General features: G+C 39.1%; 2 protein-coding genes and 1 non-coding gene across 3 annotated transcripts; all 3 read right to left on the minus strand.

Moving 5' to 3' along the window:
• Window positions 1-46: 46 nt before the first annotated feature.
• LOC145898306 (cathepsin D-like) lies at window positions 47-2,906 on the minus strand. Its single transcript, XM_082986737.1, has 9 exons — window positions 2,851-2,906; window positions 2,554-2,695; window positions 2,361-2,484; window positions 2,176-2,294; window positions 1,439-1,632; window positions 1,289-1,385; window positions 1,048-1,224; window positions 885-983; window positions 47-499 (listed from the first exon to the last, which is right to left on the minus strand). The coding sequence occupies exons 1-9, from the start codon at window positions 2,904-2,906 to the stop codon at window positions 302-304; spliced, it is 1,206 nt and encodes a 401-aa protein (XP_082842863.1). The 3' UTR covers window positions 47-301.
• A 1,339-nt stretch (window positions 2,907-4,245) lies between these two features.
• LOC145898307 (cathepsin D-like) lies at window positions 4,246-13,799 on the minus strand. The gene is made up of 11 exons (XM_082986738.1): window positions 13,745-13,799; window positions 13,454-13,589; window positions 13,261-13,384; window positions 13,072-13,178; window positions 12,359-12,552; window positions 12,210-12,306; window positions 11,964-12,137; window positions 11,801-11,917; window positions 11,256-11,415; window positions 4,532-4,637; window positions 4,246-4,438 (listed from the first exon to the last, which is right to left on the minus strand). Exons 1-11 carry the CDS (start codon window positions 13,795-13,797, stop codon window positions 4,246-4,248), a joined length of 1,461 nt encoding a protein of 486 aa, XP_082842864.1. The 5' UTR covers window positions 13,798-13,799.
• Trnat-ugu (transfer RNA threonine (anticodon UGU)) lies at window positions 7,434-7,507 on the minus strand. The gene has a single exon. It is a non-coding gene; the product is annotated as a tRNA-Thr (tRNA).
• Window positions 13,800-15,287: the final 1,488 nt, after the last annotated feature.

Genomic DNA, 15,287 nt, shown 5'->3' on the forward strand with positions numbered 1-15,287 from the left:
TTGCCTGAGGTCACTATTGGTTGAGCTTTGCTTTGCCATAGTGTTTCCACCTTGTTTTCTCTGTAGGTTTGCACCTAGTTTGGTGCCCAACAGATGACGGTGATTGTGTAGTCACCACAAAGTTAAAGGCGTTTTGTCAGCAAAGTAGTCTGATAGTCACACCAGCTGCACTGATGAGACATTATAGGTCGAAATGAGACATTATAGGATCTGTCTTTTGAAATAGTTTGGGATTTCGCTTTGTAGTGGTTGAAAGACTGAATGATTTAAAGAAACAACACAAGATTCGTCATAATTTTCATCAGTTTCTTAGAAACATCCGATGACCGGGGCGTTTGCTGGTCCGTGGCTTGAGGGATGCGAACCCCACTCTGTCGTTGGCAAAATCGAACGTGGTGTAGTAATTGGACATGAAGTATGCCCCAAGTATCCAAAATGGACCTCCAATTTCTTCGGGGACATCAACACCAACGAATGCAGAGTAGCACACATTTTCATACTATGTCAAAGGACATGTATTTGTTAACTTATCACTAACATATACTTAACAATTAGTTTCACTGGCATTACAGCTAAGCCATCGCAGCCAAGCTAGATCAAATACTTTGTTCCGACAAGTCGGAGCAAGATCTGAAAAATTAAGCTCCCGTGTAGGTTTGAACTCACGACCCTGGGCTGACCTGGCCCAACGCCCTATCGACTGAGCTACGCCAGCTCAGCGGTTTCACGGGGTATACTGTGGCCATGATACTCTGGTGCACATACGCAGAACTTGTCAGGCTACCTTTACATTTATGTTGGGGATATATACCATCGTATTCAAAAATGTTTCTACAAAAATAACAATTAACAATAAACTATTAACGCTCCGTTAGTCGACGAACCTGAAAAAAGTATTGCTCCGGTGTAAGTTTGTATTTAATACCAGAGAGAATGATGGTGACATTCGGCTTTTTCGAGATATTTGTACAAGATGTAAAGCACTGCAAGACAAAATACTCCTGTTTAATTTTCAGTTAACAACGTTTAATAATTGATATTTCTGACCACTTTGTCAGTGCTCTGTTGGCAGCCAATAGCCTTGTTGAGCTTCGTAATTTCAACCGTTGGTCCAGAGATTAAACTTGCACCAGATGCCATAACAGTCTGGCATCCTCCAACGCAACATTTGACACCAGTGCTATCGTCAACTGTCAAACCGTCCATGGATACCTGCCAATATCCCTAAACCAATAATCGTTATCTTTATTATTCCATAGGCCTACATATAGTGTTAGTTGCTACTTGCCTTCTTTACAACTTTGTGGTAGTTAAACTTGCCAGTGAATCTTGAAGGGTTCACACCACCCAAGTACAACTCCCCTCCATCTGACTCGAATGGATTCCTAAATGTTTGACCGTTATAAATGTTCAAAGTGGTTTTTCTAGTCTGGTTCACCTGTTTAGATAAAACGAAAACTGATTTTTTTCTACTGCTCCCTGCTTGAACATTTGGTTGAACACCGGTGTGATGCCGTTCTTTGCTATTTGTGGATATCCCATTCCCACAAGCCCATCATATGAATTACCAGAACCGTCAGGATTCCTGATAACTTCGGCGAACGTCTGATTGAAACTCTTCAAACCACCAATCTAACCCAAAAGTTATTCATTAATTTTGTCAACTGATCACTGATAAAAAGATGAACCAAACATAAACATGACTTTTCCGTTATTGTGTCTTCATGGTGAACAAACATTTTTTCTGTGCTTTTGCCCGCTTCACATAAATAATAATAAACACGAGGCATCGCTCTCCGTCATATTCTGATTATTTCTTAATGTTCTAAGAACTATGCGAAAATATTCTGAACATGATTTACGTAAGGGAGTAATTGGCTTTTTTTCTCCATTGCTACTTGGCCCAATGGCATGAATGCTTGTTGGGTGGCTCGTGATGCGGCGTCAACGAACGATTTTATTGAATGGAATTACGTAGGTATTCGGCTTCCAATGCGCAGAGCTTACATTTTGTTGTAAAGTTTTCTTAAAAAATCAATCCAAGTGCACAATTTAATGTTTGCAAGTTCAGGACTCAATATTTTATTTTGTCTATTGCTACTTGTGTATGAAGACCATGCACGTGATATTCCAAGCATTACAAATTTATTCAAACTGTAGTTGAAAACTCCTTACCGAGACGACATCTTGGCTGCAGTAACCACTCGATGTTTGAATAATATAATTGTTGAATATTTTCGTCCCATTCTTAACATAGGTTGTGGAAGCAGCACTGTCATATTTACGATGGTTCACTGAAAAAAATCGGAAATAATTCTAAAAAAATGTGCCCAAAGTTTAAACAGGATGATTTTATTTACCGCATGACTTGTCAAGTTTGTTGCAGTGAATCGACGGAATCCACAAATTTGACATCATCGTGGTAAAAACTACTGTAAAAAATTGTGGGGGAGTTCCTATTGATATCTCTCCATAATAATATAGCTGGAATGAAGATTCACTTGTTTAATCCGCTTAGAAGCATGTAAAACCACAATAATATCATTTATTTACATCTTTGTCGGTGATGAGTGGCTCGCTACCAATTCCACCAGCAGCAGATAGGAACTTGGCGTATTTAGTGTTGTTGTGGTATTTAGTGTTGTCTGATTGTTTTTCGTAATCTGCAACTACCCATTGACGTCGCAGCTTGATACTAAACATATACCAGAACTTGGAAATAGAACGAATTACATAAACTTAGAACGTCAGACATTAAAAAATATACAATGCCTTGAGGTAGCTTTGCTGGAAAATAAATAGTTAACAAACATTCTACAGCGTCAGTCACTTGTAATTTGCAACACTCACCTGTAACCTTTGCTCAGTGTTCCAAACAGAAGAAGATAAAAAATTACTTTCATCATCTTGATAATGACACAGCAATGACTGGAAACATATGATATCAAAGAACTGATGTTGTTTGTTGTACAACGATATAAGCTGTTGACGCCTGCAAAGAAAACCATGAACTATATTGAAGGCAGCAAAAGAACTCCACGCCCCTTCCTGTAGTTTGTATAGATCCGAAACTTAAATCGATAAGCATTCAGTTTCATACAAGAAAGGAACATCAAAGGTTGTTGTCTGGTCGATGAATTCGTCTACCCAAGTATGGGTTTGCATTTATCTTTGTGTTTTGTCCCATAAATACAAAATAGCACAATTCATCCTTTCGTCTTCGTTGCTGGAATGCAAAGACAGAAATTGTGGCAGGAATAGTTTGGACGAATATTCGTGTTGTTCAGATTTTGGTTGTCGTGAGACCAAAGAAAATATAATAAGATAAAAAATGACTTTAACATAGAAAATAAATGTTCCATGATGGCAAACAACCCTCATTGAATATGATTTGCTTAAAACCAAGTTATTACGACTGTCAAAGATAAACAACACATATTTCACGCTGTGATAACTGTTCGTGTTTTCGAACCTATTACCGACACGTAACTTAAAACAATCAGGAACTTCTTGAACCGGATATCTGACGTTGAATGCTCGGATGGAATTTCAACAGTTGCTGAGTAAGCACCCCGTAAGCCCATTGTCTCTGTATCGACTTGCGCTCGCGTGTTTGTCACAGTATTTTGCAGGCAGGTTTTGTTCCTGGCATTACTGTTTTCCTTCTGGTGATTTGCGTGTTTGGAAGGAACTATTGAATGTTGAGAATCAAAAATAATTTGAAATAATCTCGATTTCATGTTTGATTTTGTTCGATTAGATGCAGTTCAAGAAAGGTCACTTTGGAAAACGTAAACTTAAGTAATTACCACCAGTTTGACAAAATCATCGCCACAGAAGACGAAACAACTTTTTGTTGTACACAATTTCAAAAAAGTATGGACACTTATCGAAAACACAAGGTTCTGTTTATTTTATTTCAATCAAACATTGCAGCCTCTGCGCTTGTATTTGTGTAAAGGTAAAAAAATATAAACCAAACGTTTTCCTCGTGCCTTGTTTAACTTATTTGATGAGTTGGTAAGTGAACTACACGTTTCCATTTACATCCACACAAACAAAAACACATAATATCAAATAACATGATGTCCCAACTTAACAATTCCAACTTTTTGTGTAGTTTAATATTCACTTGTGACCTCATTGATTACAGAATATGACGTAACAGGTGGTAGAACGCTTGATTTTGTACAATAAATATATACAAGACAATATCCTTTGAACCGCGGTTGGTTTTGGTGGCGGCTACACAGATATAACCGCTGGAGTCGTGCGCCGTAACTTTAGCGCTCTTATGTGGCTGTGCTCCCCTCTTGTTCTTGGCCGCTTGTAGGCGCACAGGAGTGTCGGCTTGTCGATGCGGACGAGGTCAACCCGACAACGTTGTTTGTCGATTTTCGGTTTGCATTTTTGGTGCCAGTCAACCGGTAACTGCAGTCTGGAATAAGCAACAGAGTTTCTTGATATGAATTCAATTAAAAAACATGAATTTATTTACGTAAATATATTTTACGTCACTTTAATCACTTACACGTCACAGCATATAACTGCGTCATCGTAGCACGTGCACTTGTGACATTCATCGGTGAGCCATGTGTTGAAGAAGGTATATCTTCTGCCCTTGTACTTGCACTCAACTGTTAATAATTGAAAGGTAAAAAAGTTAACAAAAACATTACAAAATAAAATTTTTGCAGCGGTGTTCCACTATTTTTTTTCGTTTGAGCGATGAATTGGCGTCATTTTGTGTAAAAATAGAGATTCGTCCTATCGGTGAATGTGAAATTATCTTCCCTGTTTTAATATTCAAGTAAACGCCCAAAACACAGTGCGGTAGCTGAAACGTCAAGCGAACTTTGACCACACCCAGTAGACTGTTTTTATCAAAATCGTCTGCAAGACTGTAACCTTTAAACGCGACCCAGCAATAATCTATCTGCGTTATTAGAAGACCGCAAAGTTTATTTAAAATCCGCTCAAATCCTCAGGTCGTGCGAGGCAGGCCCGCGGTCACCACATCACAAGATGCTGATGAAACCAAACCCTTGCCAAAAATAGTTCCCACTCTTACTACTACGCTTCGGAAACTGATCCTGGGTGACACCTGCCAAAGGATGCCCGGCGTGTTGCGTGGCAGTTATGTCTGGCATGTGACAGGTGCCACTTGACAGTGCTTCCTGCCACACCCACGCGGCGGTAATTATTTGTGTCTCTTGCGTCATCTCCAAGGCAACTAAAAATGTAATAAACACTCCTTGTTTCAACAGTTAACAACAGGATGAAAATTACAAATGATCAAGAAAGAATAAATACACAAGTTATGTTGGTTAATGAAGTAGTACTATGGGTAAAAGGAGAGCTCTACCCATTGGAAAATAAATCACAAAATTATATTATTTCTAATCCCTGATGTAATTCCAACCACCTCCTTTGTTGTTCTCCACCCATATGTGCAGTGTGCCTCAAATGGCGTCTTCATTTTGAGTTTGTGACTGCCACTGGCCCACTCAAAGGCCTGGACCTTGAAACAGGACAATCGGGCGATCGAATGTGGCAGGGACCTGGGCAGATCAAGACTGAAACAATGACATGGGATATTCCTATACAGATCCTACCAAATATGCCAACACAAGCTGAAAACATTGCATCCGCACATAATGTATCAGTTCTGCATTTCTAGCAGGGTAGCTTGAAAACTATATTTTTTTCAGTATTTTCTGGCATACACTTAGACACTCATGTATGACAAATCCATGAAATTTGTGTTCATTTTGACATTACGCAATACCATCGAACCTGTGGTTCTGCATTCGTCTTGTCACAAGTGTGGATTAAAGGATCTTGACTGTTTGACTTACCTGACAAAAGTACCATCCATAGCAACAAACATAGCCAACATATGACGATAAAACCACATTTTATCACTTCCATCAGAAATTACAACAGGTTTTGTTGCTCGAGCAACATTAGTAATTTTTGGCATAACAGTGGCACGAGTTGATTTTCTTGTAGTACTTGTGCATGTGGTAGGGTGTTAAGTTAATGCTTAATCAGCAGAAACTTGACCAACTCCTGGTTAATCATTATCATGTAGCTTTTAGTTAAAGCCAAAAGCAATTCACCCTCCATACAATGTGGTTTGTTTTCAATGTCTTATATTTTGCTGTTTTGTAAAGATTCAATATGGTGCAATCATTTTTCTTTTTTTGGATTTTTTTGTACCTTCTTTTAAATGTACAGGGAATGTCAATTCTCGAACATTGGAAACATTTTTTTTCGTGTTGTAGTGCAGCGTTGTGGAATCGAAGTCCATGATTTATGGTTTAGAGTCTGAGATGCAAAAAATACCACACCCTCGGACTTCTTTGGCAACGTCGAAAATGTAGTGATAATTGCAAAAACAAAAATTACTCTTGATTCAATCCTGAACAATTCCATCAATTTTATATTCGACCAAATTATAATATTGTGACGTCACCATCACAACCTCTCCGGTCCACCTTTGGTTCATTTGTGACGTCACCGATTAATCTACGTTTATTTCAACCAACTAATCTACGTCCAGGAAACTTCAATAAAAACATTCACACAAAACATTGGTATTGTAAATAACTCGAAGTGTTTCTGAAATATTTAACAGTGTCTCGATGACCTGAGCGGTTATTGAGTCTCTTCGATTGTTAAATCTGCTTCTGCCTCGTTCTCACCAGCAAACCGCTGATTCCAAATAAACAGTTTATTATCAGGCTGTGGGAATAAATCCCAAGCCGGCGAATAGCTTGTAGAGTCTCAGTAATAATAGCAGTGTAACAGTAGTACGATGAAACAAGTAGAATTGAATGGAATCAAATAGAATGAATTTACCGGTCTAAACTGGGCTTTTTAAAGCTCTCCATACTGAAAGCTGATTGGTCAACAATGTCACGTGATATCGCGAACCGCTCGAAGTAATATAATACAAGAACATAGGTGTGATGTGACCTAAGCATAGGAGAACATTTTATGTGGTAAACAGGATGTTGAATGAATCACTTTACTCGAGAATATTCGATGGCCAAATCATTTGGGTCACATTATGGGATTATGCAGTACATGTGCAAAGCTGCACGCAAAACATTACGGAATTCAAGCACTGGTTTCTGTGACGTATGTTACAAATACTTCATTACACAATACAAGCGCTAATTTCTGTGACGTATGTTACAAGTACTTCCCCCCAGATTTGCAGGTGATGAATATAACATCAGCTGTGGGCGATTAAAAGATTGTTAATGAGATTGAACGACTAAAATGCAAATGGTAGGTACGGAAAAAATGATATAATACGCAAATTTGGTATGTTATTAGGTTTGCAGGCTTGACAGCCCAGGCATTGCAGGCTAGCTGGATCAGCCACTTTTTCCTGACAAGTCGGAGCAAGATTTGAAAAATCAAGCTCCCGGTGAGGTTTGAACTCACGACCCTGGGCTAACAAGGCCCAACGCTCTACCAACTGTGCTACAGGAGCTCAGTGGTTTCAAGGTATATTGTGGTATATTGTGGCCAAGGTACACTGGTGCGCAAGCACACAACTTGCCAGGCAACCTTCAGATATACGTAGGGGATCTCTACCACCGTATCAGGTAACGCAGTAATATTTCGTGCCATGGCATGAATGGCAGGATCGCCCCACTGCGCAGGTCCTTGCTTGGCGATCACAGCTATCGTATCGCGATCATTTGGTATGTTATTAATAGAGAAATCTCGGTTATAATGGTGCACAAGGAAAAGTCACAACAAATGTGCAATGACATGCGAATACACAAAGGGAGATTACTCTGTCATGGGGTTGATAACAATGCGGGAAACTTCACCCTTTAAAAAGATTTATGGATAGGGCCATGCGCCTATGCAGTAGGAGGTGCGGTTGGTTCTTGCTGGGCATCTACATTTTGTAAATCAGGGTACAATGCATGCGAAGGATTATTTTCAGCCTCGTTTTGTACTGCTGCTTCAGGCTCGTTACCTGGTGCATTCCTTTTAAAGGGATTTAAGTTTGTCCGAGCCCGTGCTATATAATGAGCAATAGTTGGTCTTACACGTGGGTATAGGCGTAGCCAGACATGCTTAATTGCAAAGCCTGTTAGTATGACACCCCAAATTAAGGATAAAATGACTAAAATAGCCAAGATACTGCTCCAAAATGGGTCTGTTATAGAGGGGAGTGCCATTAATAACGTTTGTTTAAGTACTGAATGGATACTGCTTGAAGATGCGCAAATTTGCCACATCCGACGTTTTGGAGCGTCCTTTTGCCTCCAAAATACGAGTCTAAGCGTTCATTCTGCCGTTTGGTCTGTGCCAGTAACGCAAGAATTGAGTCTAGATCCCTCAGCGGGTAATGAGGGGTTCCTATAGGAACATTCTATAGAATGTTCGAAGCTTCGATAAAGTTATCTTACTTAATCGACATATTAATAGGAAGCAATTGCGGGGATGATTGGTTGATATTCGTATCAACGTGGGACATTGTACAATTAATAAACCGAAAGATTTTTTCTTGTATTTTGAAGTGAAAAATCCTATTAGGTTGGTAGTGCTCTACAAACTGTACCTTTGAGTGTAATTCTCTGTTAGAATACAGCTGCCAAACGGTTTACTTCGATTTAGCGGGCCCTGTTAATTCGGTAAACAATGGATTGTGGCATACACATTAATGTATTGTAAAGAGCGTATACGTACATTTCGGTACGTGCAGCCTATCTCTGTGATAGTTTCTCCAGTAATGGCTACTTTCTGTTGTCCCGTGAGTAATGATATAGTAAGAGAGGGGTAATGCGCGCGTTAGTTGCAAGTAGCAACGAGAGATAAGATTGCAGTTGACATTCTAGGTAAGATGCATCAGCATTCAGGTGTTGGAAACTTGATCGTAATTGATCATTTAAATCGTTTAGGTAAAAACCAATAGCAGTTGGCATGGCCTTAGCAGGCGGGCGTAATAGTGCCTGATAATTGGGCTGGAAAAAATCGCATGGAGTGGGATGTTTGTGCTCCAAAAAAGTAATAAGTGTCTGTAGTAATTATTTCTACAGCGGGACATGATATGGCTGGAATTTCCTTTAAATTTCTATCAGGGCGGAAAACATTAAACATTTTTTGGTCATGTTGAGCAGGTGGCGATGGCAGGTTTCCGGGGGAATATCTCGTATTCCGCAACTTGTTGCGGCGAACAAATGCGCAAATTGAAATCGAGGGCAGTTGTGCCGGTGCACCATAACATGGTTAATAATACAATTATGTACAAGGAGGGATGTCTTGTTAATTGCCTTTCCATTGGCAACGGGGGTGCATTTATTTGCACGGGGACCGAAACGCGCGTGATAAAAACACAAGTCTGAGTTATAACGCTGTCTATTTGGGGGATGTCCCGAAAATTGTTTGCGCGGCTGCTGTGACGTACTGTACTGCTGCGGCTGCTGAAACAGCTGATGAGAGCTTCCGGTCGCGCGTTGCGGTGCTGTATTACGTGGCTGAACTGCGTCACGCCTGCACTGGTATGCTTGCCTGTTGTAATATTGATAATTTTGGCGATCAGAATAATTCGGTTTTGGCGTGCCCTGTCCTGTAGCTGAAGATTGAAACGTGGTTAACAATTCCTGTAGCTGGCTTGTTAAACGTTGCATTTCATTTGGTTGCGTGCGGTCGCTTGGCGCATTGGGGATAATGGGGTTACTGTTTTACTTCGTGTGCGCTTACTTACGGGCGAAAAAGTGGCTTCCTTTGTGAATTTACTCAACGTGGCTGTTACAAGTTTGTTGGGAAACCCAACACAAAAGTTAATAAAAAAATGGCGTCTGGAGCAATATGCTGGCTTGGGGAAGATGGGTTGCAAATGCCGAAACAACAGGCGTTTGCATTAATTTGTAATTGCCAAAAACAACAGGGTATTGCGTTAGCAGTCTGCAATTATTACAGTTTCCTATTGGTGGTGACAAACCGTTATGCCGGACAAACAATTGGCGCTAAACTATGTAAGTTTATGAAAATTTCCCTAGCGACCTAGGTCTTATGGGAGCTTTTAGGCTTTTAAAGGGGTGAAACACAATATGCACATTGAAACAATTAAATGCGTGTGCGAGCGATTATAGTTTCTGAATTATTCGTTTTTGTTAAAGATCTTCGGCATTAAATGCACGGAAGTCTTTTCAGAAGTTGCTGAGCTGGGAAAAAGTTAAATCCATTGTCTAGGTTTCTGTTTGCTCTCGCGTTAATCTTGTTGATAGAAACCAGTGAGCTTTCAAATATCTATTCTGATCATAATCCTGAAACCGCATCTGAAAATTTGATTTTCATAAACAAGGTTCGGTTACAATACCGGTAATTCGCGCCTGTCACATATTTTCTTATCTATAGCTACATTCGATAATTGCAACTCACAAGTCACAAAGGAAACTCAAATTAAAGTCATGTGTATTTTGCCCACAAAAAACAACCACACAGATGAACGATACACAAAAGAAATAAAATCACAAGAACACGGATAAAACCATCAAGGTTATTAAGGCAGGTGCCCATCTGTAAATGTTCGTAAATTGTAATGTTGAACCTTCCCATGGAGATACTAAGCCTTAAAAAGCAGATGCATTTAATTCACCACACGAATTGTACTCTCTTTCGAAATAAACGTTTGGACAGCTCTTTTTGATACTTTTGTGTTCTTTCTTTAACTATTAAACCCGATCCGGTAATATGACATTAATTATGAAATTCAAATTTTGAAATTCTTTTTCCTGAAAAACTTCTGAGGAATCTGAAGCCGCCGACTAATATATATTTATTTCCTGGAACACACTACAGAGCACTTACATACAGTGTTAGACAAAACAGTGCAAAAAGCAATTGACGAATTTACTCACAAACGATTTTGAAATATGATAAGCAAAGTGACACGTTGCCTGAGGTCACTATTGGTTGAGCTTTGCTTTGCCATAGTGTTTCCACCTTGTTTTCTCTGTAGGTTTGCACCAAGTTTGATGACCAATAGATGACGGTGATTATTTAGTCACCACAAAGTTAAAGGCGTTTTGTCAGCAAAGTAGTCTGATAGTCACACCAGCTGCACTGATGAGACATTATAGGTCGAAATGAGACATTATAGGATCATTTGGGATTTCGCTTTGTAGTGGTTGAAAGACTGAATGATTTAAGGAAACAACACAAGATTCGTCATAATTTTCATCAGTTTCTTAGAAACATCCGATGACCGGGGCGTTTACTGGTCCGTGGCTTGAGGGATGCGAACCCCACTCTGTCGTTGGCAAAATCGAACGTGGTGTAGTAATTGGACATGAAGTATACACCAAGTAGCCAATGTGGACCTCCAACTTCTTTGAAGACATCAATACCATTGAATGCAGAGTAGCACCAACTTTCGTACTATGGCAAAGGGCATGTGTTTGTTAACTTATCACTGACATATACTTAACAATTAGTTTCACTGGCATTACAGCTAAGCCATCGCAGCCAAGCTAGATCAAATACTTTGTTCCGACAAGTCGGAGCAAGATCTGAAAAATTAAGCTCCCGTGTAGGTTTGAACTCACGACCCTGGGCTGACCTGGCCCAACGCCGTATCGACTGAGCTACGCCAGCTCAGCGGTTTCACGTGGTATACTGTGGCCATGATACTCTGGTGCACATACGCAGAACTTGTCAGGCTACCTTTACATTTATGTAGGGGATATATACCATCGTATTCAAAAATGTTTCTTCAAACTTAACAATTAACAATAAACTATTAACGCTCCGTTAGTCGACGAACCTGAAAAAAGTATTGCTCCGGTGTAAGTTGGTATTTAATACCAGATAGAGTGATGGTGACATTCGGCATTTTCGAGATATTTGTACAAGATGTTATGCACTGCAAGACAGAATACTCCTGTTTAATTTTCAGTTAACAACGTTTAATAATTAATATTTCTGACCGAAGATGTCCTCTGATGGCAGCCAATGGCCTTGTTGAGCTTTCTGATTTCACCAGTTGGTCCAGAGATGTAATTTAAATCAGATACAATAACAGCTTGACATCCTCCAACGCAACATTTGACATCAGTTCTATCGTCAACTGTCAAACCGTCCATGGATACTTGCCAATATCCCTAACAAGTAATCGTTAATCTAAATGCATTTTCCATTCCATAGGCCTGCATAGATTGTCAGTTGCTACTTGCCTTCTTTACAACTTTGTGGTAGTTAAACTTGCCAGTGAATCTTGAAGGGTTCACACCACCCAAGTATAGCTCCCCACCATCTGACTCGAATTGATTCCTAAATGTTTGACCGTTAAAAATGTTCAAAGTGATATTGTTGTCTGGTTCACCTGTTTAGATAAAACGAAAACTGATTTTTTTCTACTGCTCCCTGTTTGAACATTTGGTTGAACACCGGTGTGATGCCGTTCTTTGCCATTTGTGGATATCCCAATCCCACAATTCCATCATTTGGTTCACCCGAACCGCCAGGATACCTGATAACTTCGGCGAACGTCTGATTGAAACTCTTCAAACCACCAATCTAACCCAAAAAGTTATTCATTAATTTTGTCAACTGATCATTGATAAAAAGATGAACCAAACATAAACTTGACTTTTCTGTTATTGTGTCTTCATGGTGTACAAACATTTTGTCTGTGCTATTGCCAGCTTCACTTAAAATAGTAAACATGATCTATCGCTCGCCGTGATATTCTGATTATTTTTTAATGCTCTAAAAACTATGCGAAAATATTCTGAACATAATAAACGCAAGGGAGTAATTGGCTCTTTTGGCATGAATGCTTGTTGGGTGGCTCGTGATGCGGCGTCAACAAACGTTTTTATTAAATGGAATTACGTAGGTATTCGGCTTCCAATGCGCAGAGCTTGCATTTTATATGAGGTTTTGGCACAAAATCAATCCAAGTGCCACAAATTAATGTTTGCAAGTTCAGGACCCATTATTTTACTTTGTCTATTGTTACTTGTGTATTGAGACCATGCACGTGATATTCCAAGCATTACAAATTTATTCAAACTGTAGTTGAAAACTCCTTACCGAGACGACATCTTGGCTGCAGTAACCACTCAATAGTTGATTAAATATTTTAGTCCCATTCTTAACATAGGTGGAGGAAGCAGCACTGTTATATTTACGATGGTTAACTGAAAAAAATCGGAAATAAAAAAAAAAAAAAGTTTTGACGAAATGTGCCCAAAGTTTAAACAGGATAATTGTTTTTTATACCACATGACTTGTCAAGTTTGTAGCAGTGAATCGACGGAATCCACAAATTCGAAATGAGCATAGAAAAAGCCACTGTAAAAGGTTGTGGGGGAGTTCCTATTGTTATCTCTCCATAATAATATAGCTGGAATGAAGATTCACTTGTTTAATCCGCTTAAAAGCATGTAAAACCACAATAATATCATTTATTTACATCTTCGTAGTTGATGAGTGGCTCGCTACCAATTCCACCAACAGCAGATAGGAACTTGGCGTATTTAGTGTTGTTGCGGTATTTAGTGTTATTTGATTGTTTTCCGTTAGGTGCAGTTACCTTTCGAAGCTTGATACTAAACATATACCAGAACTTGGAAATATAACGAATTACATAAACTTAGAACGTCAGACATGAAAAAATATACAATGCCTTGAGGTAGCTTTGCATGAAAATAAATAGTTAACCAACATTCTACAGCGTCAGGCACTTGTAATTTGCAACACTCACCTGTAACCTTTGCTCAGTGTTCCAAACAGAAGAAGATAAAAAATTACTTTCATCATCTTGATAATGACACAGCAATGACTGGAAACATATGATATCAAAGAACTGATGTTGTTTGTTGTACAACGATATAAGATGTTGACGCCTGCAAAGAAAACCAGGAACTATTGAAGGCAGCAAAAGATCTCCACGCCCCTTCCTGCAGTTTGTATAGATCCGAAACTTAAATCGATAAGCATTCAGTTTCATACAAGAAAGGAACATCAAAGGTTGTTGTCTGGTCGATGAGTTCATCTACCCAAGCATGGGTTTGCATTTATCTTTGTGTTTTGTCCCATAAATACAAAATAGCACAATTCATCCTTTCGTCTTCGTTGCTGGAATGCAAAGACAGAAATTGTGGCAGGAATAGTTTGGACGAATATTCGTGTTATTCAGATTTTGGTTGTCATGTGACCAAAGAAAATATAATAAGATAATTAATGACTTTAACATAGAAAACATATGTTCCATGATGGCAAACATCTCTCATTGAATATGATTTGCTTAAAACCAAGTTATTACGACTGTCAAGGATAAACAACACATATTTCACGCTGCGATAACTGTTCGTGTTTTCGAACCTTTTACCGACACGTAACTTAAAACAATCAGGAACTTCTTGAACCGGATATCTGACGTTGAATGCTCGGATGGAATTTCAACAGTTGCTGAGTAAGCACCCCGTAAGCCCATTGTCTCTGTATCGACTTGCACTCGCGTGTTTGTCACAGTATTTTGCAGGCAGGTTTTGTTCCTGGCATTACTGTTTTCCTTCTGGTGATTTGCGTGTATGGAAGGGACTATTGAATGTTGAGAATCAAAAATAATTTGAAATAATCTCGATTTCATGTTTGATGTGGCCGTGTATGCTAATTCATGCGGCCGAACACATGTTTTATAATGCATTTGTTTTGATGGCCGCGTATTGTAAAAAACTCAACAAGTTTTGCCTGGATGTTTGGTTACTGAAATGGTCAGTGTTTGTTATAAAACAGAATGAAATATTGTATTTTTAGGTGAGAAAAATAGTTAAATATAGCATTTCATGACAGTTGTGGGCATAAGCAAATGCGAAATCATCAGTACTGGACTCACTGGCGGCCGTTGGTGAATTAAGTCTGTACGATGCGGCCGGCATTAATGAAAAGGCTGTGCGCCCCTGGATTAGATGCAGTTCAAGAAAGGTCACTTTGGAAAACGCAAACTTTTCACCAGTTTGACAAAATCATCGCCACAGAAGACGAAACAACTTTTTGTGATACACAATTTTGAAAAAGTATGGACACATATCGAAAACACAAGTTCTGTTTATTTTTTCAATCAAACATTGCAGCCTCTGCGCTGGTATTTGTGTAAAGGTAAAAAAATATAAACCAACGTTTTCCTCGTGCCTTGTTTAACTTATTTGATGAGTTGGTAAGTGAACTACACTTTCCCATTTACATCCACACAAACAAAAACACATAATATCAAATAACGTAATGTCCCAATTCAACAATTCGAA

This window comes from Ascidia mentula, chromosome 4, assembly GCF_947561715.1.
Source record: "Ascidia mentula chromosome 4, kaAscMent1.1, whole genome shotgun sequence".
Lineage (NCBI taxonomy): Eukaryota > Metazoa > Chordata > Ascidiacea > Phlebobranchia > Ascidiidae > Ascidia > Ascidia mentula.